Source organism: Gaeumannomyces tritici, assembly GCF_000145635.1.
Source record: "Gaeumannomyces tritici R3-111a-1 unplaced genomic scaffold supercont2.2, whole genome shotgun sequence".
In the NCBI taxonomy this organism is placed as follows: Eukaryota; Fungi; Ascomycota; class Sordariomycetes; order Magnaporthales; family Magnaporthaceae; genus Gaeumannomyces; species Gaeumannomyces tritici.
In genome coordinates this window covers 2,426,094-2,445,124 of record NW_008804546.1, presented here as the reverse complement: position 1 = coordinate 2,445,124, position 19,031 = coordinate 2,426,094, and the positions used below count along the sequence as shown (strand labels likewise).

Genomic DNA, 19,031 nt, shown 5'->3' with positions numbered 1-19,031 from the left:
CGGCGGGCCGCAGGCCGAGTCTAGCGCACTAGGTAGGTAGACACGTAGGTAGCTTGATTAAGGTTGTCTAGCGCTCCAAGCACATGAGGGGAGCATTGGCCCAGGCCACGAATCTCGAAGCCTGTGCACCGGGATTTGACAGCAAGCCTAGCGGGGAGGCGACCTGCTTTCTCTTGGTCTCTCCGGGCCACCTAGGAAGAGGACCCGAAGGCATCGAGGCCCTTAGCGCAATCTCAGTATCCTGGATTTTGCCGCCATGGCTGCACTTTGGCGCATTGTGGGTAATCTCTCTCCACCCTGCAAATAACACCGCGATCCCGCCATGCTAGGGTCTAGGAAAGTGGTTGCTCAGCCCCTCATTGTTCATATCTACACCCATGCCAGGCAGGAGCGTGTGAAAAGGGTCTCGATCTGTATAGTTGAATGTACGATAGGGCTAGGATAGAAAACACCAAATCAAGTAATCTGCGGGAACTGCCAGACGGCAGCAAACAAAAGCCCGAGCCCGCCTGTCGTATATCGCAGCCTAGGAAAGGGTGCCAAGATGTGTCTGGCGAAGCCCCATCCACGGACTGCTAGCTGCGTGGCCCACGCGGCCCGCGCCACGTCTCCTAGCGGCTCTCCCTTGTTGGGTTGCCGGGCTCGCTGACATCATTCTGCTTGGTGGCCCTTCCTTGATGCGCCTCCGCGCAGAACGCGATGGTGCCGCCCACCATGGCGGCGCTGGCGCCTTGGGATCCTCGGAGTTGGTTCAAGTAGCCCGACCTACGAGGCTCGGGTGGTAGATACATGTCGTCGCGGGTGGCGGTTATAAGTGCCAAGACAGACATAGTTACGACACTCTAGCGGTGTCTTGATTATTGGGCTCACTTCTAGTGTTGAGTCAGAGCTCTTAGACAACCTCAAGGGCGGGCTACTCGACGGATATTTGGGACCAATCCATCCCATCCCAGTGAGGTTGACGGCTTTCATCACCATTTCCAAAGACAAAGTCTTGCAGCATTGCCAAGATAGTGAAATGTGTAGAAAGATGTCACGATGTATTTCGACATGGGGCGGCATAACCTCGTTTAATATAACGACATCAAGGCAAGCCACCCTCTTGGATGGTGATTTTGCTGGTTTGGCTGGTTGGAATATCTTCGGGTCCTGACATGGGCTACGTCGATAGGAACTATGCATTCGCGCCTAGGAAAGGTGATGTCATCGACTGCTAGATGGTTGCCCTCCTGCCATGCGATATACCCAACACCCAAATGCAGCGCAGGTGGTTTCATGTACCCTAGAACTCTCCTCTACGGCCCGGGCACTGCGAAACAATGATCACGTCGACTACCTGCGTGTACGATAGCGGATGTCGGATGATGTCTGTCGTTGGAGGGGTGGTTGTACAACCCGCAAGGGAGGTAGCAGAGGAGCGTCGACATCGGCAAGTGTGTGAGGTATCCCGGTAGGTGATACCAGAATAGGAAAGTGACATGTCGATTTTTGGCTACCACGGGCGCAGATCGTGCGTAGGCGGTCCAGGTCTATCCATCGGGGTGGACCGTGCACTCACGTGCCTAGGCCCCACCTCATACAGCAAATTATGACCGGGAGATATCGTGATAGGATAATCATTGCCGGTTAGGCCATTGCGCGTAGATCCAAGGATGAGAGTGAGACGATGGTTGTTTGCTGTGACAGCTGCGGAGCAAAACGCAATTAACTACGAAGGATACACTGCATAGTGAGGACGGAAAATTTGGCAATGTGTCAAGTAACACGTTCCGCGGCACGAGACGCCATGTCAACTTCTGATGTCAGCCCCCGTCCCCGATGTCAGCGTCAGCTTGCGGGGGATGCTTGGTGATTGGCGCCGCCACGGCCTGCTCGGGGACAGCCACAACTGGTCAGCAGCTCAGCCTCTCAGCCGTCGGGTTATGGCGTCGGAGATCGTCCGTATAGAGAAGGTCAATTATGGAGGTAACCCCGGGAGCTCTCAGGAAAAGACGAGTCAACTTGTTCAAATAGTTGGCACGACGAGGCGGAATCCGTCATGCGGATGAGCTCCAGGCAGAGAGCGCGCTTGGCGCGCCCCGGCGAAGGATGACGGCATTCTAGGCAGCATGGCGATGCGGAAGCCTTCCTGGCCCTTGCGGGAATCCTCATTGGCCGCGCCGGCATGGGTTGGCGCCCGACCTCGCCCCTCCACGCCGGCTGAGCCGTTTGGCTGTAGCTAGAGTGACGGAGCCCCCGTGTATCGTCCAACCGTGATGGAGGCATGGAGGGCCGAAGGAGGGCATTCTGCTCAGGGGAAACTGTCTGTGGCTGTGTCAGCTTTATGACTTTGGAGGGGTGTATAGAGGCGGTGGCAGAGACGAGCAGCAGGCCCATTGGGCCGACGCTAACGGCCAGCCGCAGGGCCCAGACCGGCGGATAGAAATCCAGTCGGAGACAAGGATGCATGTTGCGCAGCATCCCCACCACATAGGGCTGCAGGTCCCGTGAAGGCGCCCGCGTGATATCATTGGGTGCGTCGTCACAGGCTGCCTCGTGGACAGTCCACCTTGCGGGTGATCCCGACCTGCCTCTCCGCTCGGGCAGCATCGGAGGGAGCGAGCTGGGGGCCAAATTATGAGAGACGACATGTCATACAGGAGTCATTATGCCGTGCATTGCTTCTTTTCTCGCGTTAGAGCGTGCGGAAAGGCTGGGCAACTGAGGCTGGCTGACAGGATGACGACGATGACAGAAGAAGGTCATGGGTGCTAGGTGGCCTCTCTGGCGATGAGTTGCTCAGGAACGAGAGCCATGCGACTGTGCAACGTCCTCGATGTATAAAGACGGCACCATCCTGTTCAAGTCAGAACCGGAAGTGATTCTGGTCCTCATCCACAAGCACAAGAACACCTGCAGCCATCAACATCACTTATATCCATATTCTTACAATATTCACAAGTCAGATCTTTCATCATGTCATCTACCACATCCGAGGTCGTGCGGGCTCCGGTTGAGGCCAAGCCGGAGCTCATTGTGATCTTCAAGACCACTCCGGTCGCCAAGGTGACGGGCCGTGGGCTTGTAGCATCGAGCGAGGACGTCAGCTCGGTCAATGAAGTCCTGAGCCGCCACAACGCCTCTCTGAAGCTCCTCTTCGGCCAGGACGAGGCGCGGCTCCAGGCCCAACAGGCCGAGGTCGTTGCCGCCGCGGCCACAATCGCCCCCGCCCTCTACGGCGCCGGCGAGGACGACGACGAGCAGCACGAGGCCGACATCGTGGCGCCCGCCGCCCTGGCCGCGGCGTCGCTGCCCGATCTCTCGTCCTTCTACACGCTGGACGGCGAGGTCGAGGACCCGGAGGCGCTCGCGGCCGAGCTGCTCCAGCAGGAGCTGGTCGACGCCGCCTACGTCACGCCCCCGGCGGCGCCGCCGCTGTTCCTCAACGTCGAGCGCGAGGACGGCGGCCCGCCAAGCGACACCGAGGCGCCGCCGGTGACGCCCAACTTCCAGTCGCGGCAGGGCTTCCTCGGCGCGGCTCCGGGCGGCATCGAGGCGCTGTGGGCGCGCACGCAGCCGGGCGGCAAGGGCGACGGCATCCGCATCGCCGACGTCGAGTGGGGCTGGCGCTTCACGCACGAGGACCTGCGGCAGCAGCTCGGCGGGCTGCTGGCCGGGTCCAACAGCACCGATACGGGCTTCGTCAACCACGGCACCGCCGTGGCCGGCGTCGTGGGCGGCGACGAGAACGCCATCGGGGTCCTGGGCATCGCGCCCAACGCGCCCTTCTACACGTCGTCGCTGGTCGACCAGAGCACGTCGGCGGCCATCAAGGCCGCGGCGGACCGGCTGAGGGCCGGCGACGTCATGCTCCTCGAGGTGCACCGGTCGGGCCCGCAGGCACCGAACCCGGCGCAGGGCCAAAAGGGATACATCGCCATCGAGTGGTGGCCGCAGGACCTGGCGGCGATCCAGTACGCCGTGGCCAAGGGCATCGTCGTGGTCGAGGCGGCCGGCAACGGCTCCGTCAACCTCAACGACCCCATCTACGACAGGCCGCAGGCCGGCTGGCCGTCGACGTGGCGCAACCCGTTCCGCACCACCAACCCGACGTCGGGCGCCGTCATAGTCGGGGCCGGGGCGCCGCCGCCGGGCACGCACGGGCGCAACTGGGGGCCGGATCGGTCGCGGCTCGACTTCTCCAACCACGGGCTCCGGGTGGACGCACAGGGCTGGGGCCAGGAGGTGACGACGACGGGCTACGGGTCGCTCCAGGGCGGCGTGTCGCAGGACATCTGGTACACCGACACCTTCAACGGCACGTCGAGCGCGTCGCCCATCGTGACGGGCGCGGTGCTGAGCGCGCAGGGCTCGCGGCGGGCGCGCGGGAAGCGCCTGCTCACGTCGCACGAGTTCCGCTCGCTCCTCCGCGCTACCGGCTCCCCCCAGCAGGCCAGCCCCCAGGCGCCCGTTTCGCAGCGTATCGGCAACAGGCCGAACCTGCGGCAGCTGATCCCGGCGGCGCTGGCGCGTCCCTAGGTTGGGGACGTGGACTAAGTGGTCGTGGATAGCGTACATGTCAGGACATGTGACTTTGGGTGGTGGGGGTTGGGTTGCTGATGTCAGTGTTGATTGTCTTGTTGATATTGAAGTCTGGTGGTATTAATAGCGTCTTCTTTTGGTCCCTGTCCCACTGTTTGTGATGTGCTTCAGGGATGCTCGTGGCCCTGTCTCTGGTTGAGGGCTGCCGATTTATTTGGCTTCGGGTTATCGCGGCATGCAACCTTGAATGAGAAGTCCATCCCTGACGAAGAGGGTCCCTGACCCACATGACCGTCGTCCTGCCCAATGGCTGCGTTCGGCGTTTGGGCGTGCAGTTCCAGTGGTGTCATCACGGCCGACGGCGCTCTCAAACTGCCCGGCCGTTTCGACAATTGCACGCTGATGACCAAACTTCAAGGTTGGCGCAAACCTCGGTGCTTCCCAGACAAAACACTTTGAACATCCTCCTCCACTCCGTGTTGCGCAGCCATCCGCGCCACCCACAAAATCGCCAAAGCCCAGACCAGACTGCCGCTGACAGTGCCTCGGCTTTAACTCCTGTTGGGTCGGATTTTATATTACCGAGCGCCGGCCTAATCCCCGCCGCATGTCATCTCAGCGAGGGGCTTTTCGTTTGCGCCTTGGATGAGCAAAACTTCCACCGCCGACACGATCCGAGCTTAAACGAAGAAATCGCCACGCCCCGCACTGGCCTATACCTCGATGCCAGTCTTGATGGCCAGCGCCACAAACGAACGCTCACGGCCAGAACATGGCTCGGCGCAAGCCTCGCCGGCCAGATCCGCCGACGCCGCATCTGGCGCACCTTCCCTCACTTCAGTTCCCGCGGGCGCCTCCGTCTACAATCCAAGCGACACTCCTGACGACTCTCTAAATCCAAGGAGCTGTGTAACCTGTCGGAGGAGGAAAGTAAGGTCCCCCTGTGCGTCCAGAACTCGGCGCTCAAGAGACCAGGAGAACCAAACGAGGTGACTGACACTCTGTTCAACCAGGTCAAATGCGACAAGCTCCAACCATGTACCAACTGCCGCCGAGCACACATACCCTGCATATTCCCTGCCCCAGGCCGGGCCCCTAGACGACCCCGACCACGAGACCCCAATGCGCCTCCGACGTCGAAACACCACTCGAGCGAGCGGGAGGTCGAGCTGATGAAGCGGCTGCGCAAACTGGAGGGCATTGTCGAGGAGCTGAGCGGGCAAATCGAGGTGGAGGCGACCAGGCAGGGTTCTAGTTCAGAATCGCCAGAGGCCGCCACACAGGACGCTCCTGCCGCCGCATCGGCTGCTGGCGCCAGTCAGGCAGGGACGTCGGTCGATGTGGGGAGCAGCTTGCGACCGTTAGGCCGTGGGCCAAGCATCTCGAGCGATCACGGCCATGAGCCACCACTTTCAAGCCCTGGCAGCCGCTGCCCGTTGGACGACATGCACCCTGGAAGGCGACCCCTCGCCCAACATGGGGCTGACCCTACCTTCAACCGGAAATTCGGCAGGCTAGTCTTGCATGACAAGGGAAGGTCTCGATACGTCAGCAGCGGGTTCTGGTCCAAGATCAACGACGAGGTAGGCTTTCACAGGCTTTGGAGGACAGTCTGAGACCAGGGATGCTGTCGTATCAATTGGCTGATCAGTGCCGTTACCTTGGGTTGGCTTATAGATCAACGAGCTGCGGACCGCAACCGAGGAGTGGTTCAGCGCTGAATCGGAACTATCTGAAGAGGATACTACCCCTGAAACCTCGCAGGGAATTCCAGGCGGCTACTCCAACAGCGCCTTCTTGTTCGGCAATCACACGTCTGATGTTGATCTCCGAAGTTTCCACCCGTTACCGTCCCAAATACCATTTATATGGCAGATTTATGACCAAAATGTCAACTCCATCATCAAGATCCTTCACTCGCCCACCATGGCCGTCACCGTCAGCGAGGCTTGCAAACGCCTGGACAACCTGGAGCCTCCGCTCGAGGCACTCATGTTTGCCATCTACATGGGTGCTATCGTGTCCATGGAGGAGGAGGAGGTGGGCCTCTCTCATTATTTCTCTTGTACCGAAACGACGCTTCGTCAGCTGACCTCCCACACTCTTCTCAGGTCGCAACAAACTTCGGTTTCGATCAGGCGACTCTGATAGCAAAATATGGCTACGCGCTGGAGATAGCCTTGGCAAAGGTCGAGTTTCTTACATCGACAGATTTGACCACCTTCCAGGCATTCGTCCTCTACACCACCATGGTGAGGCGCCGCAACGACACGCGGTGTGCCTGGACTCTCGTTGGCCTGGTCGTGCGCATCAGTCACGCCCTGGGACTACACCGCGACCCAACAAACTTTCCTGGCTTCAGCCCTTTTGAGTGTGAGATGCGAAGGCGCCTCTTCTGGTACCTCCTCACAATGGACTTCCGCGCCGCCGAGGATCAGGGAACAGATCTGGCCATCATAGACCGGTCTTTCGATACCCAGATCCCTCTCAACATCAACGACGCCGACTTCGGACCCGACTCTACCGAGCTCCCGCCGCCACGCCAAGGCGAAACGGAGATGACGTTTTTGTTGATGCTCTACAACATCCAGGTGTACCTTCGTCGCATCCTGAACATGACTTCGGCAGCGGGAGCTGCTTGTCCCGTGGACATCAACAGCCCGTTCGAGAAACGGGAGCAGCTGCTCGAGGACATAATCAAGACGGTCGACCGCATCTGCCCGCCATCTGCGAGTGCCGCAAAGGCTAACCCAATGATATTCTTGGCAGCCACCGCCGGCCGGGTCATACACGCCAAGATGACCGTCGTCGTCTACCAGAGCGGTCTTTTGGGAGCTTACCACGGCAATCCCACAGGCGAGCTGACAGAAGAACGCCAGGAGCGCCTCTATACGGCCGCCATCGAGGTGTTTGAGCACGGGAACCTGCTAGCGCTCGACCCGCGTGTCAAGCAGTGGAACTGGATGATTCGCGTGTTTATGCAGTGGCAGGCTGCCGCCTACCTGCTTCTCCGGATGTCGAGGGCTCCCTGGAGCCCCGTGTCGGAGCGTGCCTGGACAGCCCTCAGTGTGACTTTTAGCAGTGCCAGCGCCGCCGCCGAGCTGGACCGCATCGCCGACAACGCGGCCGTCTGGCTGCCCTTTAGGCGTCTCTATACGCGCGCCCGCCGCCACCGCGTCGCAGAGGTAGCGAGACTGCGAGCGGACAAGGCAGCTGCGCGGGCACTCGATCTATCCTATATGCCAAAGACGGCGCCGTCCTTCGACACGCTCTCCAATAGCGTCAGGGCGGCAATGGCCCGTCAGAACTGGCGCAAGCTGGTTGACGCGCCGCCTCTGGAGGATGGCTCGCCGACCCAGACGCAAGCGTCAAACCTGCAACAGGGGAATCGGGAAGCTGCACGTTCGGCGTCACGGCCACAGCCCCCCGGCAGCCGTCTGCCCCTGACCGGGCCGCAGTTGTCGGCATCAAAGCCATGGCACGCCCAAGGTGTGGGAGGCGATATCATGTCAGGCGCCGCCACAGCCCCTGACGCCTTCAGCCTAGGCGTGCTGGATTTCGTGGACCAGGTTATGACGCAGCCGACGTTTGCACCGGCCGACTTTTGGCCCCTTGCCTTCCCTCCCGACCAGGCACCACCGGACAACAGCAATCTGCCGCCTGCGCGGACCAGCAACCCCTTCCAACAGGGCACGTCGGCGCAGCGCCAATCGCAGCCGCAGCCGCAGCCGCCAGCCTCGGACGCACAGCTCCTCGATGCCTTGCGGAAGAACAACGCCCCGCCATGGCTATTCCCGCTCCCCAACGGCCCGTCATCATCCCTCACCGGCAGCAGCAGAGACGTCGACGAGCCCAACAACACCCCGTATGTTTCTCCCTCCACCGCGGCAGCACTTGACGGTGGAGATGGGCCCTTTGCAGATCTTCCAGATATCATGTCGGGCATTACCGGCGATCAGCTCGGCAGCCCATCACTGGAGGATTTGGACGTGGCCATGGACACGGACGACTTCAACTGGCAAGCCTTCAACGAGAACATCCGTGGCTTCCCGTCCGGGGCCGGCAGCTCCGCCACGGGTCTTTGGGGTATCTAAGTGAAGTGCCTGGCCTATTCTAGTAACATGTGGTGACCTCTTGTTTGGAAACAAACTCTGTCTTTTACTATCCGGTTTTTTGTACGAGAGATCCCCCACATTGTGTTTTTGTATACCATCTGACGACGCTGGGCGCAACTTGCTATAGCCATCTCACCACATGAATGTTTGATTCCCTTCTGCCGTCGCCCCTTTCACATTTACTGGCATCTGTATATCTAGTCTCGGAAAGGTTGTGTTACCATATCACATCGCAGTTATGGAGCAACCTATTTCCCGCCAAGCGCTCTGACGCATCGTCTTACATGATCCCGAGCCATTCCGACGACACCTACCAAGATAAGGATGTACCAAGATATCTACCAGTCTCACGAAAGGGGAAGTGCCACAGCTGCGAAACGAGACACGTTAACTACTGCTTCCACCTCCGCAACCACCACCACCGCCCCCGCAAGCTGCGCTGCTACTGCCGCACCCACCGCCTAAGCAGCGGGAATCATGGTCAGCTTGGTGCGTTCTGGAGAACGGCCTGAGTTGCATCTGCTGATGGGAAGTGATCATACCGCCGCCGCCACCGACGCCGCCGCCGTCGAAACCGCCACTGCCGATGTCTGAGCCGCAGGCGCTCTGTAGAGGTCATGTTTTGGTGTCAGTAACATACTTCCACTAGGGTAAGGGGAGAAATGCCTCGGGGGGAGGAAACTCACGCCCGCGGTTGCGCATCCGCCGCCGGTCGTCGTGCCGCAGCTGCCCTGGCAGCAGTTCCCGTACTCGCCCTGGCCCGTGTGGACGGTCGAATGGTCCCAGCCGCAGTAGACCTCGGGGCTGTAGTAGACGGGGTAGACGTAGGGCGAGTACACTGTTTTGATGGTGGGGGGGTTGTCGAATGGCCACCCGTCGGTCAGCTCAGTACCTTGATGAGAGCCAGCCCGAGCTCTGGAAAAAGAAAAAAGAAATGCAGAAGCATGGCAGACGAGGAATACTGACTAAAGTAGGCATAGCCCCAGTGGGCGTAGTACTCCTGCTGGGGCGGCAGCTTCCTGCCCTTTTGCTCGGCCCGCTTCTTCGCCTTGGCGTAGCTCGTCTCGAGCATGCGGTCGTGCCGGGCCCGGGCGTGCTCGAGGAGTCGGCGGCCGCGCTCGTCGGCGGCGACGGTGCGGACCGCGTTGTGCGCCGATATGTGGGCCGAGTTGTCGGGCGGGCAGAGCTTGGCGCGGCCCGAGGTGTGGAACTTTTCCGAGACTGGTCAGGGGGAGGGTCAGCTTGCTTGGGAACTAGGTAAGGAGAACGGTGGGAAAAAAAAGAGGGACATACTCTGGTCGTTCTTGGATATTCCGAGCAATTTTCCGACGCCGCTGACATGGGATGTCCGGACGGCTGGTTTTGACCTGGTGTGAGCACAAGCACGATTTCAGGGGTTGGAGGGGGTTGGTACGTTGGCAAAAAGGGAGGACGAACATTCGCAATACCAGCAGGTGCACTCGGAATACACCTCGTTGTACTTCCACTGGTAGATGCCGCTCGTCCAGGAAAAGGCGGTGGACAGCTTGGACTCGTCGATCTTGTCGTCGTGGTCGACGAACTTCTTGGTGGTGCGGACCGAGTAGGCGTAGTAGGCCGACGGGCTCAGCTGGTGCGTGTGCCAGGCCAAGTCGACGTCGAGCGTGGGCACGGCGACGCGGTGGGGGAACTGGGCCATTATTGCAAAGAAGCGGCCGTACTTCTTCACCAGCCGCTCCATCGTCTCCCTGGCCGCGGGGCTGCGCAGCCAGTCGAGCTGCGCCATCTTGGCCGTGAAGATGGACTGGCGCGTCACGGCCCCGACCAGGTCGAGCGCGAAGGGCGAGAAGTTGTGCCAGTAGGCCCGCATGGCGCGCCGCACAAACGGCCTGCTCGCCCACGGCGCCCGCCGCTGGCCCGTGGCCTCCTGGTGCCGCGCCGGGTCCGCCATGGTGCGCTCGAGCGCGGCGCGCACGTCGTCCATGGTGGGCGGGGTGCCATCGCCGGCCCCGCCCGGGCGGATGAGGTCGAGTATGTCGGCGCGGGCGCCCTTCTTGACGAGCCGGTTGGGGTACGTGCGCGGCGCGTCGGCCGTGGGGGGCTCCAGCTTGGGTCCGCCCGTGTCCGGGTCCAGGATGGTGCCAGGCAGGGGGCGGGACTTGGCCAGCAGCGCCTTGGTGTCGCGCACGAACTTGGCGGCGCTCAGGAGCTCCTTGTTGATGGTTATGCCGCAGCCGTGGCACGTGTGCGAGAACTGGCCGTCCCCGTAGCCGCTGCCGATGAGCTGTGCTGCGCTGTGGTGGGTGGGGGGGAAGGTGAGGTGAGTTGGGGTTAGCGGGGCTGATAACTAGAGATAAAGGCTTGTAGCAGCAGGAATAAGAGATATGCGGAGAACGTACTCGGTGATGTGCCTCGGCTTCCCATCTTCGCTAAACCCACAGGTCGACCACTTGAGCTGCGCGCTTTCCGAGCACGCGGGACACGGGAGCTCCTTGATCATGGAATCATGGACGTTGTTCCACTGGCGGCCGGTCAAGCTCGTCCAGCGGGCCTTGGCATCGTCCGACACGCTGTAGCCAAAGTCTGGGTTGATGGCGGCGCTGACGAGGTCCCACGGCATCCCGGCGGCCCAGTAGTCCCGGGCGCCGCACCGCATCATGTCCTCGAGGAAGGCGCGCGGGTTGAGCATGTGCGCGTGCCAGACCATGAGCACGTCGAGCGGCGGCAGCTCGAGCGCGGACCACCGCCGGGCGGCCCGCGCCGCCGCGCTCGGGAACCCCTCGTACAGGGCGCTCAGGGGCTCCCACATGTGCTCCTCGGCCAGCGGCTCCGCCGACTGCATGGCGGCGGCCCACCAGGCCTCGTAGCGGTCGGCCGCGCGCGCCACAAAGACGGCCCAGCGCTTCTCGCGGCTCTTGCTCAGGAGCAGCTCGGCCGCGGGGCCGCCGCGACCGCCCGGCGCGGCGGCGGCGGCGGCCTCGTGGCAGGCCGGGTCGTCGCAGATTCCCCAGAGGCCGTCCGTGTAGCCGACCTCCTCCCTGAGCGCGTGGAAGGCGGCGAGCAGCTTCAGGTGGGCCAGGCAGGTGTCTGCGATTGGGTCCCGCGGCCCGCCCGAGAGGTTGAGGGTCGCAAACGCCGCGTTGATGTCAATGCCATCCGTGTACGCCGGCGGGGGAGTGTCCGGGGGCGGGGGGTTGGGAAAGGTCTGCTCGCGCTTGATGTCCATTGTTGACTCCTGCTGGCCAACTTCAAGTGCTGATCATGGTTGCACGATGGGGGTGGTGCCAAATCTGGGGATGGATCAAGGGACCAGGGCTTTTAAATCCCCACATGTGTGATGTGAGGCTGAACTAAGGAACGAGCCGAATGCTACTAACGCGAAGCTACACTACCGGGTACCCCTCGCGAGTATGCTTATCTATCGAAGCTCCAATTCTGGCCGTATGTCTGTACCAATCACAAACTGCCCCCAACCTCACCATCCCCAACATAACCTCAGCCACACCATGGTTAGCCGGGCGTACGTACGCACATCCCATTCAGGGCCCCTCGAGCTCCGCTGCCGTTCATTTTCCGACTGGCACACGAACACCACGTCATCGCCAATGTCCTCCTGATAAGTTCCTGCATTGAGACGGGCTGTGCTGGAGTGTGACTACGCAGTAGACTGCGCCTCCGCAGATTTAGCCTTGGTACCCACGTGGAGGGTCTTGCATTTTCGGATGCAGGGCGCCTGCAGTCAGCTGTCCCCGCAAGAGTTCACAACCTTATCGCTGCTTGACCTCGATCCCCAGGGTGGGGAAGACAGCAGAGCGTGTGCCGTGGGCGCTGATCTCGAAGTCTCGGTCGGCTTCACGTTGCCCGACTTGATCCGCTCTTTCACTTGCAGGTCTCAGCCCCAGATATCCATCGTACGACATGAGATTGAGGTGTACCCCACACCACCACATCGGACTAGACAAAGAGCTTGTGTCCTGCCCCCTTCGGTGTCCCTGTTGAGTGACCGAGTTGGAAGAGCCCAATGCTGGGTCGTTATGCAGGTGAATGAATGGTTCTTGGAGAGCTCCAAAGCTGACAGGGTGAGGAAGGATGATTCCGACAATCTCTAGCTCCTTGTAGTACTCATGTGCTCCCCTTTTGGTCTCCTTCCCAACTTTGCACTCTCAAATCCAACATGAATTTTCTTTTACGGCCCAAAATTACAAACCAAGAAACCATGTTGTTTTGGCCACAATAAGGCACAAATCGATGAAGCGTGGAACATGCGTAGTTATTCATATATCAAAATAAATTTCTACCTACCCTGCCACTTACCGTGAGTGACAGCGGCCATCGCGGACCGGCGGCGGACAGGTTGCAGGTGATATCGGCTCACTATTGACTAAATTCCACCCACGACTAACTGCTTGGGGAGTACCGGACCACCAATTCTCCCTACGCTCACGGGGGTTCCAGTCTATAGGGTCCCACTGAACAGCAAACGTCGGAAGCCCCCAGCAGAACGGCCGGGGCAAGGGCCGTCCCTCGCGCTCCGCTGCCTCCTTTTCAACGTAGCGCTGCTCCGTCGAGTCGACACAGCGTGTCCCATCCCACCCCCACCCTGGAATCCAGCAGAGTTTCATCAAGAACCCGCACAGCAAGGTACAACCCACGTAAGGAAGCCACTTGCAACCCATGTCGATATCCTCTTGCTTGCCCCAGAGGCACCCTGGACAGGGGGCTCCAGGACAGTATTTTGGCATGATGGGCGTTCGATGGGCGTTCGATGGGCGTGTGATAGTGCTGTAGATAGCTTCTCAAGTGGAATTCTAATGCCCCGCCAGGGGGTGTTATGTTAATGCAGGGTAGGGATCTGTCATGCGAGCTGGTTATCGGGACGACTGAAGCAAGCTGTCTACATTGGTTTGTATCATCTCGTAGATGTCAAACCAACAGCCGCCTGAAGGCCAACCCGATTTGTTCCACGAATAGCACCCAAGTTCCGGCTATCTTCGCCTTTTTACGCCGCTCGGCGTGCCACCACGGGTATGCATGGTCAGACAATGGGAGTTGAAAAGTTTCCGTTAAAGGGTCCGTCGAATCAACCAGCCATTGTCCACGGGACAATTAAAGACATAAAGGGTGGGAAGATAATGGGACTGAAAGCTCAACATGGGCAATTCTTTCTCTCCCTTCTGACAGGGTCAATGAAACTTCCCTTGGTAGCATTCCTCTCATCCCTGGGTGGCAGCGCCTCCAACGAAAACCACCAAGACGGCAGCATAAGCGGCCGTTGCGCTGAGGAGTTCGATCGGCAGTCTGCTCGGGGAAAAATACGAGAGCCCGACGGCAAAGAGAATGGTGAATACGCAGACTATGGCTAGACTCGCGTCCGTCCTGCCGATCAGGACCATGGTTATCATGGGAACCGTGAGGATGACGGCGCCAGTGATGGCCAGCGAGTACTGAAGAAAACGGGTCTTGGTCCTCGAGTCAAAGTCCCACGGCCCGCCGGGCATCTGCTCCGGGCCGTCGTCGGACTTGTACGGGTGGTGCATGGGGATCGGGTCGATGCCGCGCGCTTTGAGGGTGTCGATTAGCCCGCGTTCCAGGGGCCGTTCGGACTTGAGATGAAAGGGATTGCCAGGCCAGTCTCTCTGAGCCCACTCGCGCATGTATTCGCGGTCTCGCACTGCAGTACCTGGTGGACATGTTTCCAGCCACCGCTTAGCAAGCAGTTCAGCGGGCGCAAATCAGGGAGGAGTGGAACGTGGTCGCTCCTCACAGTAATCTTGCATCAAGGATGTCACCCTCTTTGAGTTGTCGTCGTCCATGTCACCTCGCTTAAACATGTCAACGGCTTCGTCCAGCAGCCGCATACGCAGATACTGCATGTTCATGCGATGCAAGGCGACGAGGTTGATACGTTCACCCCTTTCGTTCGCGTAATACGTGTGTCTTCGTCCAATCTCGACGATTCTTTGCGTCTGGGAGTTGTGTAGGGTTGGACAAGGCATTGCAGTCTCCGGTTCGGCCATCCTCGCCCCATTGACGGGCGGCACTATTGGATTGGCCATGCAGAAGTATAGGGTTGGCGTCACTGTTGGTGTATTGCGGTAGCTTCGCTTCAAAATGTCGTCACGTATCCGTTGAGGGTAGAAGAAAAGGAAGAGGAGGTCGACGTGCGGGGTCAAAAATGAGCAGCCAGGGTGTTCGGATTGAGAGCCGGCCGACCATGCACCTGGTCACCATGCACCTGGTCGTCGATACTTTCCTGGGAACCACCTCCAGAATCAGGCCGCCATCTGCGTGTGCGTGTTGGGCACGACAAGCGGAGGTAAACGGAGCCCACAACAAACAAGTTCCAATTTGATGCCATACCCAGCAACTCGTCCACGTAGTCACAGCCGTGATAGCATCGAACAAAAACGGCCGGCAACTACCTAGATCCGGCCGACTTGCGCTCCGAGGCAGACAAACCTCGCCCCTACCGGTTCGGTGGATGCTCGGACGGTCCTGGGCGGGAAGACAACGCCGCGATAGCGTGTGACGAGGCCGCCAGCCGCGTGGGCCAATCCGTCGTACGTAAGACAGCAGGGCGGGCGCGGGCTCGCAACCCCATGGGAGATGAACCCTTGGCCTGCTGCGACCATTGCGACCATTGCGACCACTTCCGGGCCGTGGTGGCTGTTGAGGAATGGCACCAACCTCGACAGCTTTGGAACGTCCACGTCCAAGATCTTCTCCAGCAAAGCCATGTACTTACTCTTTTATTTTAGGCTGTCTACCTGAGACAAATTACTGTTCCTTGGGGTTGGATGGCGAAAACTAAAGTAAAGCCATATCTCGGAGGAGAACACCCGAGGTTGCTCCTCCTGCTACCTGCTCTCGTCATTGAGCGGAATGTTGCCTTTCCAGTCTTGCTATCCATCATGGTCGCGTTCTAATCATTTGGCCATATCAACAATCGAAGCGGAAGCGAGGCACAGTCGCCTCGGCGGACAGGCAATGTGCATGCGCCGATTCTTCCCAGATCGGTACCTGCAGAAGACACCAGTGTTCCAGAAAATATGTGGCCGCCCTCATGCGATGTGATCAAAGGATCGGCAGGGCCAGATACCAGTTCCTGCTCACTCCAAGGTGGAAACAAAGATCGATCGGCGATAGCCTGGCCGGCTGAGTGTAAGCAGAGGTCGAGAGCCTAAGAAGAAAAGCATCCGACGCTATCCTGATGATTGTTGCATCTTCTTGGACTCGGTCAGCCAAAAACTATCATTCTCGGAGCTAATTCTACCCGCTTTGGGCTTTTGGCAGGGCTAGATTGCTCCATGGGTAAGCGTAGGGCTCAGCTGCTCCTCGGGTGAGATTTGAGGCGCTCCATGGGCTGTTCCTCCGATGGAAATTAGAGCCTGCTACCGGATCTCGGAGGGGACAGCCAGCGCCATGTACCGGGGCAGTGAGAAGCAGGCACCATATCTCCGACAGCTGCTTGAAAGCCGCATCCGTTTGGTAGACAGATTCTCACATGTTTATCTCGCACAAGTCCATCTCTAGCGCTTCCGCTTAGACTAGGATTTCGATCCTACAGGACGTCTGTGCCGCAACGACTGGTGAGATTCGATATGTCTCAAGCGACAAGCCCTCTTGGCCCAATGGAGATAGTGAGGCTGGTCTTGGGCGTGATTCCAGCTCTTGGGCCACTGGAGACAGAGCGTGAAGCCCTTTCGCCCCAGAATGTCACCATAAACATCCGAATACCAGTTAATACTTGTCCAATTGTTGTGTGAACGGGGTACCGAGCAGCAAGCCAACTCGATTGGGAGCAAAATTAGGCCCAATAGGCCTTCTAGAACCTGGTTATCGGTGGAATAATTCCTGTCTCAGATACCGAGGTCACGATATCTCGGAGGAAGAGAGACGGTGGCATCAAGCTAGAGATGAATGGAGATGTCAACATGATCCTTCTCATACGACCTTTCGTTAGGGCTGCGTGGGCTGATGCGCCGCTGCTGTCTTAGACTCGGGATTCCAAGAGAGTCTCTTACCGAGGAGCGAAACCAGCCATCCACAAATCCAGCTTCACCAGAAGCGTGAACTCCGGGAGGGCATTGCATTCCGGGTATATAAGACACAGCTAGGTGTCTCAAGTCTTCACACAGATTCAACAGGAAGACTCACCAACAGAGCCTCCCACTCCAAAGCATAAGGACAGCTCCCTCAAGCCTATCCAAGCCGTCTCCAAGACCCAAGATCATTCCATCACTTGCTCGTCAACATGAAGGTCATCATCCTCGCCACGCTGCCGGTCCTGGCCGTGCTTGCTGCACCGGCCCCCGCTGCCGATCCCGTGGAGATTACCGGGCCCAGCGGAGCCGACATGGCCGTGATCTCGAGCCTTGAGCCCGACCACGTTGACAAGGGCGGCGTTACGCTTGGCTCCATCGTACCGGACGACGACCTTCCGACGCCCCCCGAAGGCTTCATCGACGACAAGGAGGCCGAGCTGGCATTCCCACTCAACACCACCTTTGACGCCGCCGAGGCCATCCTGCGGCGCCAGACCGACGCCCCTTACAAAATCAAAAAGGGCCTGGCCTACAACAACGGCGCCATCACCAACGTCCTCTCCAAGCCCGGGTCGGCCACGTGGGCCTACAACTGGGGCGCCGCCATGAACGCACCCAAGTTCCAGCAGATCCCCATGTGCTGGGGCCTCGGGTCCGGATGCGACGCCAACGGCATCAACAACAAGATTAGCAAGGGTGACACCCCTTGGGTCCTGGGCTACAACGAGCCGGACGAGACCAACGCCAACGGCGGCTGCAACGCGTCCCCCAAGAAGGCGGCCGACAACTGGGGCAAGGACATGTTCCGGTTCCAAACGCGGGGGCCGAAACTTGTGTGCCCGGCCATCAGCAGCTGGAACACCGACAAGGGCCACACGGGCGGCCCGGCCGGGCTGCAGTGGCTCCGCCAGTTCGTCAAGTCCGCCAGCTCGCCCTCGTACTTCCGGTGCGGCGCCCAGGCCCTCCACTGGTACGGGGCGCAAGGGGAGTCGGCGACCCGCCAAGCGCAGCTGTTTATCGATTACATCGCCTACGCGCACGTCGAGGTCGACAAAATGTACGGCAAGACCATGCCCATCTGGGTCACCGAGTTCTCCCCGCTGCCCATCGGAAACGTCAACATGATGGCCGACTTCCTGAAGATCGTCATCCCGTGGATGAACAAGCAGAGCTGGATCCACCGCTACTCCCCCTTCATGGCCGAGCACCTTGTGACCAACGGCAAGCTCAACAGGGCTGGAAACGTTTTTGTCGACACCAAGTAGGAGTTGCGAAGCTGGCGGCTCCTTTACGTTGCCGGACGCTTGATCGACAGCCCGTGAGCCAAGGATTTTGTTGCTGTAAATTCTTGCTATTTGTCTCTATTCCCTTCGTCAGTACATACTTACTCTGCCATTTTTGTATCTACACTCTCTACATAGTAACTGTATCTAGACACTATCTATTACTTGAAACCCACTGGTCAGGTGCAAATCTCTCCCGCAGTTTTGCCAAATGTCCGGAGTTACCCCTGCCGACATCTGTCACATTCAGGAATGTTTCCAAGGTGCGTACCGTGTCGTGGTATTATCAATGGGAATAAATCCATACGTATTGTAGCAAAGATGGAACAAATAAATGAGATCTAAAGGATCAAAAGGGGATGGGATGGCCCATAGTGGCCTGTAGAAAAAAGAGGGAAGAAGGATTAAGAAAAAGGCGAGGAAAGAAAGCCTCTCGGAGAGTTGGGCCCAGTGGGTAATGGATGGGTGTTCCAGGCCAGGTATTACAGGGGGCGGCCCGCAAGTGGGACAGTGGATGTGGGGGTGATAAGCACATCAATTCAATCGATAATATTTTTTTTTTTCTGTCGCTCGACGAGAACCGCAACCAACCGCCAACATCGGCCCTCCACCATCCTCGCCGCGCGCCTTGGACAACCGACAAAATGGCGGACGATGGCATGGTCCTCAACTTCGAGATTGGGGATGAAGCCTTCAAGCCGCAAGTCAAGTTCAAAGGCGGTCGCTGGAGGGACCGGGTGCGGGCGCAGAAGAGCGCGAAGCGGGGTCTGGACGGCGGGCCAGCTAGAGGGAACGGGACAGGCGATGGCAGGGCCGATGCGCAGCGACCTACAAAAAAACAAAGGCTTGGAGAGGGCGATGACGATGCCGACCGCCGGCAACAACAGGGATCTGGCGCCGGCGCCAGGAGCCAGCAGCCAAGGTCTCAGCACGTTACCTCCCGCCTCTTCTCCGCGAACCCGACGGCCGTGACAAACTTTGACGAGAAACCGACCGCCGAAGAACCTACGGAACCTCCCCAGCCGTCGAATGCGCCCCTTTCGGACGAGGCGGCGACGTTCCACGCCCTCGGGCTGTCGCGGCGCATC

General features: G+C 59.4%; 8 protein-coding genes across 8 annotated transcripts; 4 read left to right on the top strand and 4 right to left on the bottom strand.

Annotated features, from left to right (window-relative positions):
* Positions 1-528: 528 nt before the first annotated feature.
* On the bottom strand, positions 529-856 carry GGTG_03337 (hypothetical protein). Its single transcript, XM_009221116.1, has one exon. The coding sequence runs from the start codon at positions 828-830 to the stop codon at positions 612-614; it is 219 nt and encodes a 72-aa protein (XP_009219380.1). The 5' UTR covers positions 831-856; the 3' UTR covers positions 529-611.
* A 576-nt stretch (positions 857-1,432) lies between these two features.
* Positions 1,433-2,930, bottom strand: GGTG_03336 (hypothetical protein). Its single transcript, XM_009221115.1, has one exon. It carries the CDS (start codon positions 2,587-2,589, stop codon positions 1,954-1,956), a length of 636 nt encoding a protein of 211 aa, XP_009219379.1. The 5' UTR covers positions 2,590-2,930; the 3' UTR covers positions 1,433-1,953.
* Positions 2,931-2,955: 25 nt separating this feature from the next.
* On the top strand, positions 2,956-4,518 carry GGTG_03335 (hypothetical protein; the record flags this gene model as incomplete). Its single annotated transcript, XM_009221114.1, has 1 exon — positions 2,956-4,518. The coding sequence occupies one exon, from the start codon at positions 2,956-2,958 to the stop codon at positions 4,516-4,518; it is 1,563 nt and encodes a 520-aa protein (XP_009219378.1).
* Positions 4,519-5,256: 738 nt separating this feature from the next.
* GGTG_03334 (fungal specific transcription factor domain-containing protein) lies at positions 5,257-8,615 on the top strand (the record flags this gene model as incomplete). Its single annotated transcript, XM_009221113.1, has 4 exons — positions 5,257-5,451; positions 5,535-6,104; positions 6,199-6,561; positions 6,633-8,615. 4 exons carry the CDS (start codon positions 5,257-5,259, stop codon positions 8,613-8,615), a joined length of 3,111 nt encoding a protein of 1,036 aa, XP_009219377.1.
* GGTG_03333 (hypothetical protein) lies at positions 8,550-11,954 on the bottom strand. The gene is made up of 7 exons (XM_009221112.1): positions 11,015-11,954; positions 10,074-10,909; positions 9,930-9,992; positions 9,603-9,857; positions 9,323-9,474; positions 9,179-9,242; positions 8,550-9,097 (listed from the first exon to the last, which is right to left on the bottom strand). The coding sequence occupies exons 1-7, from the start codon at positions 11,839-11,841 to the stop codon at positions 9,024-9,026; spliced, it is 2,271 nt and encodes a 756-aa protein (XP_009219376.1). The 5' UTR covers positions 11,842-11,954; the 3' UTR covers positions 8,550-9,023.
* Positions 11,955-13,828: 1,874 nt separating this feature from the next.
* On the bottom strand, positions 13,829-14,671 carry GGTG_03332 (hypothetical protein; the record flags this gene model as incomplete). The annotated part of the gene is made up of 2 exons (XM_009221111.1): positions 13,829-14,295; positions 14,380-14,671. The coding sequence occupies 2 exons, from the start codon at positions 14,669-14,671 to the stop codon at positions 13,829-13,831; spliced, it is 759 nt and encodes a 252-aa protein (XP_009219375.1).
* A 2,108-nt stretch (positions 14,672-16,779) lies between these two features.
* GGTG_03331 (hypothetical protein) lies at positions 16,780-17,967 on the top strand. The gene has a single exon (XM_009221110.1). The coding sequence runs from the start codon at positions 16,870-16,872 to the stop codon at positions 17,923-17,925; it is 1,056 nt and encodes a 351-aa protein (XP_009219374.1). The 5' UTR covers positions 16,780-16,869; the 3' UTR covers positions 17,926-17,967.
* A 620-nt stretch (positions 17,968-18,587) lies between these two features.
* Positions 18,588-19,016, top strand: GGTG_03330 (hypothetical protein; the record flags this gene model as incomplete). The annotated part of the gene is made up of 1 exon (XM_009221109.1): positions 18,588-19,016. A coding segment is annotated over one exon (429 nt), but the record flags the coding sequence as incomplete, so codon positions are not given.
* Positions 19,017-19,031: the final 15 nt, after the last annotated feature.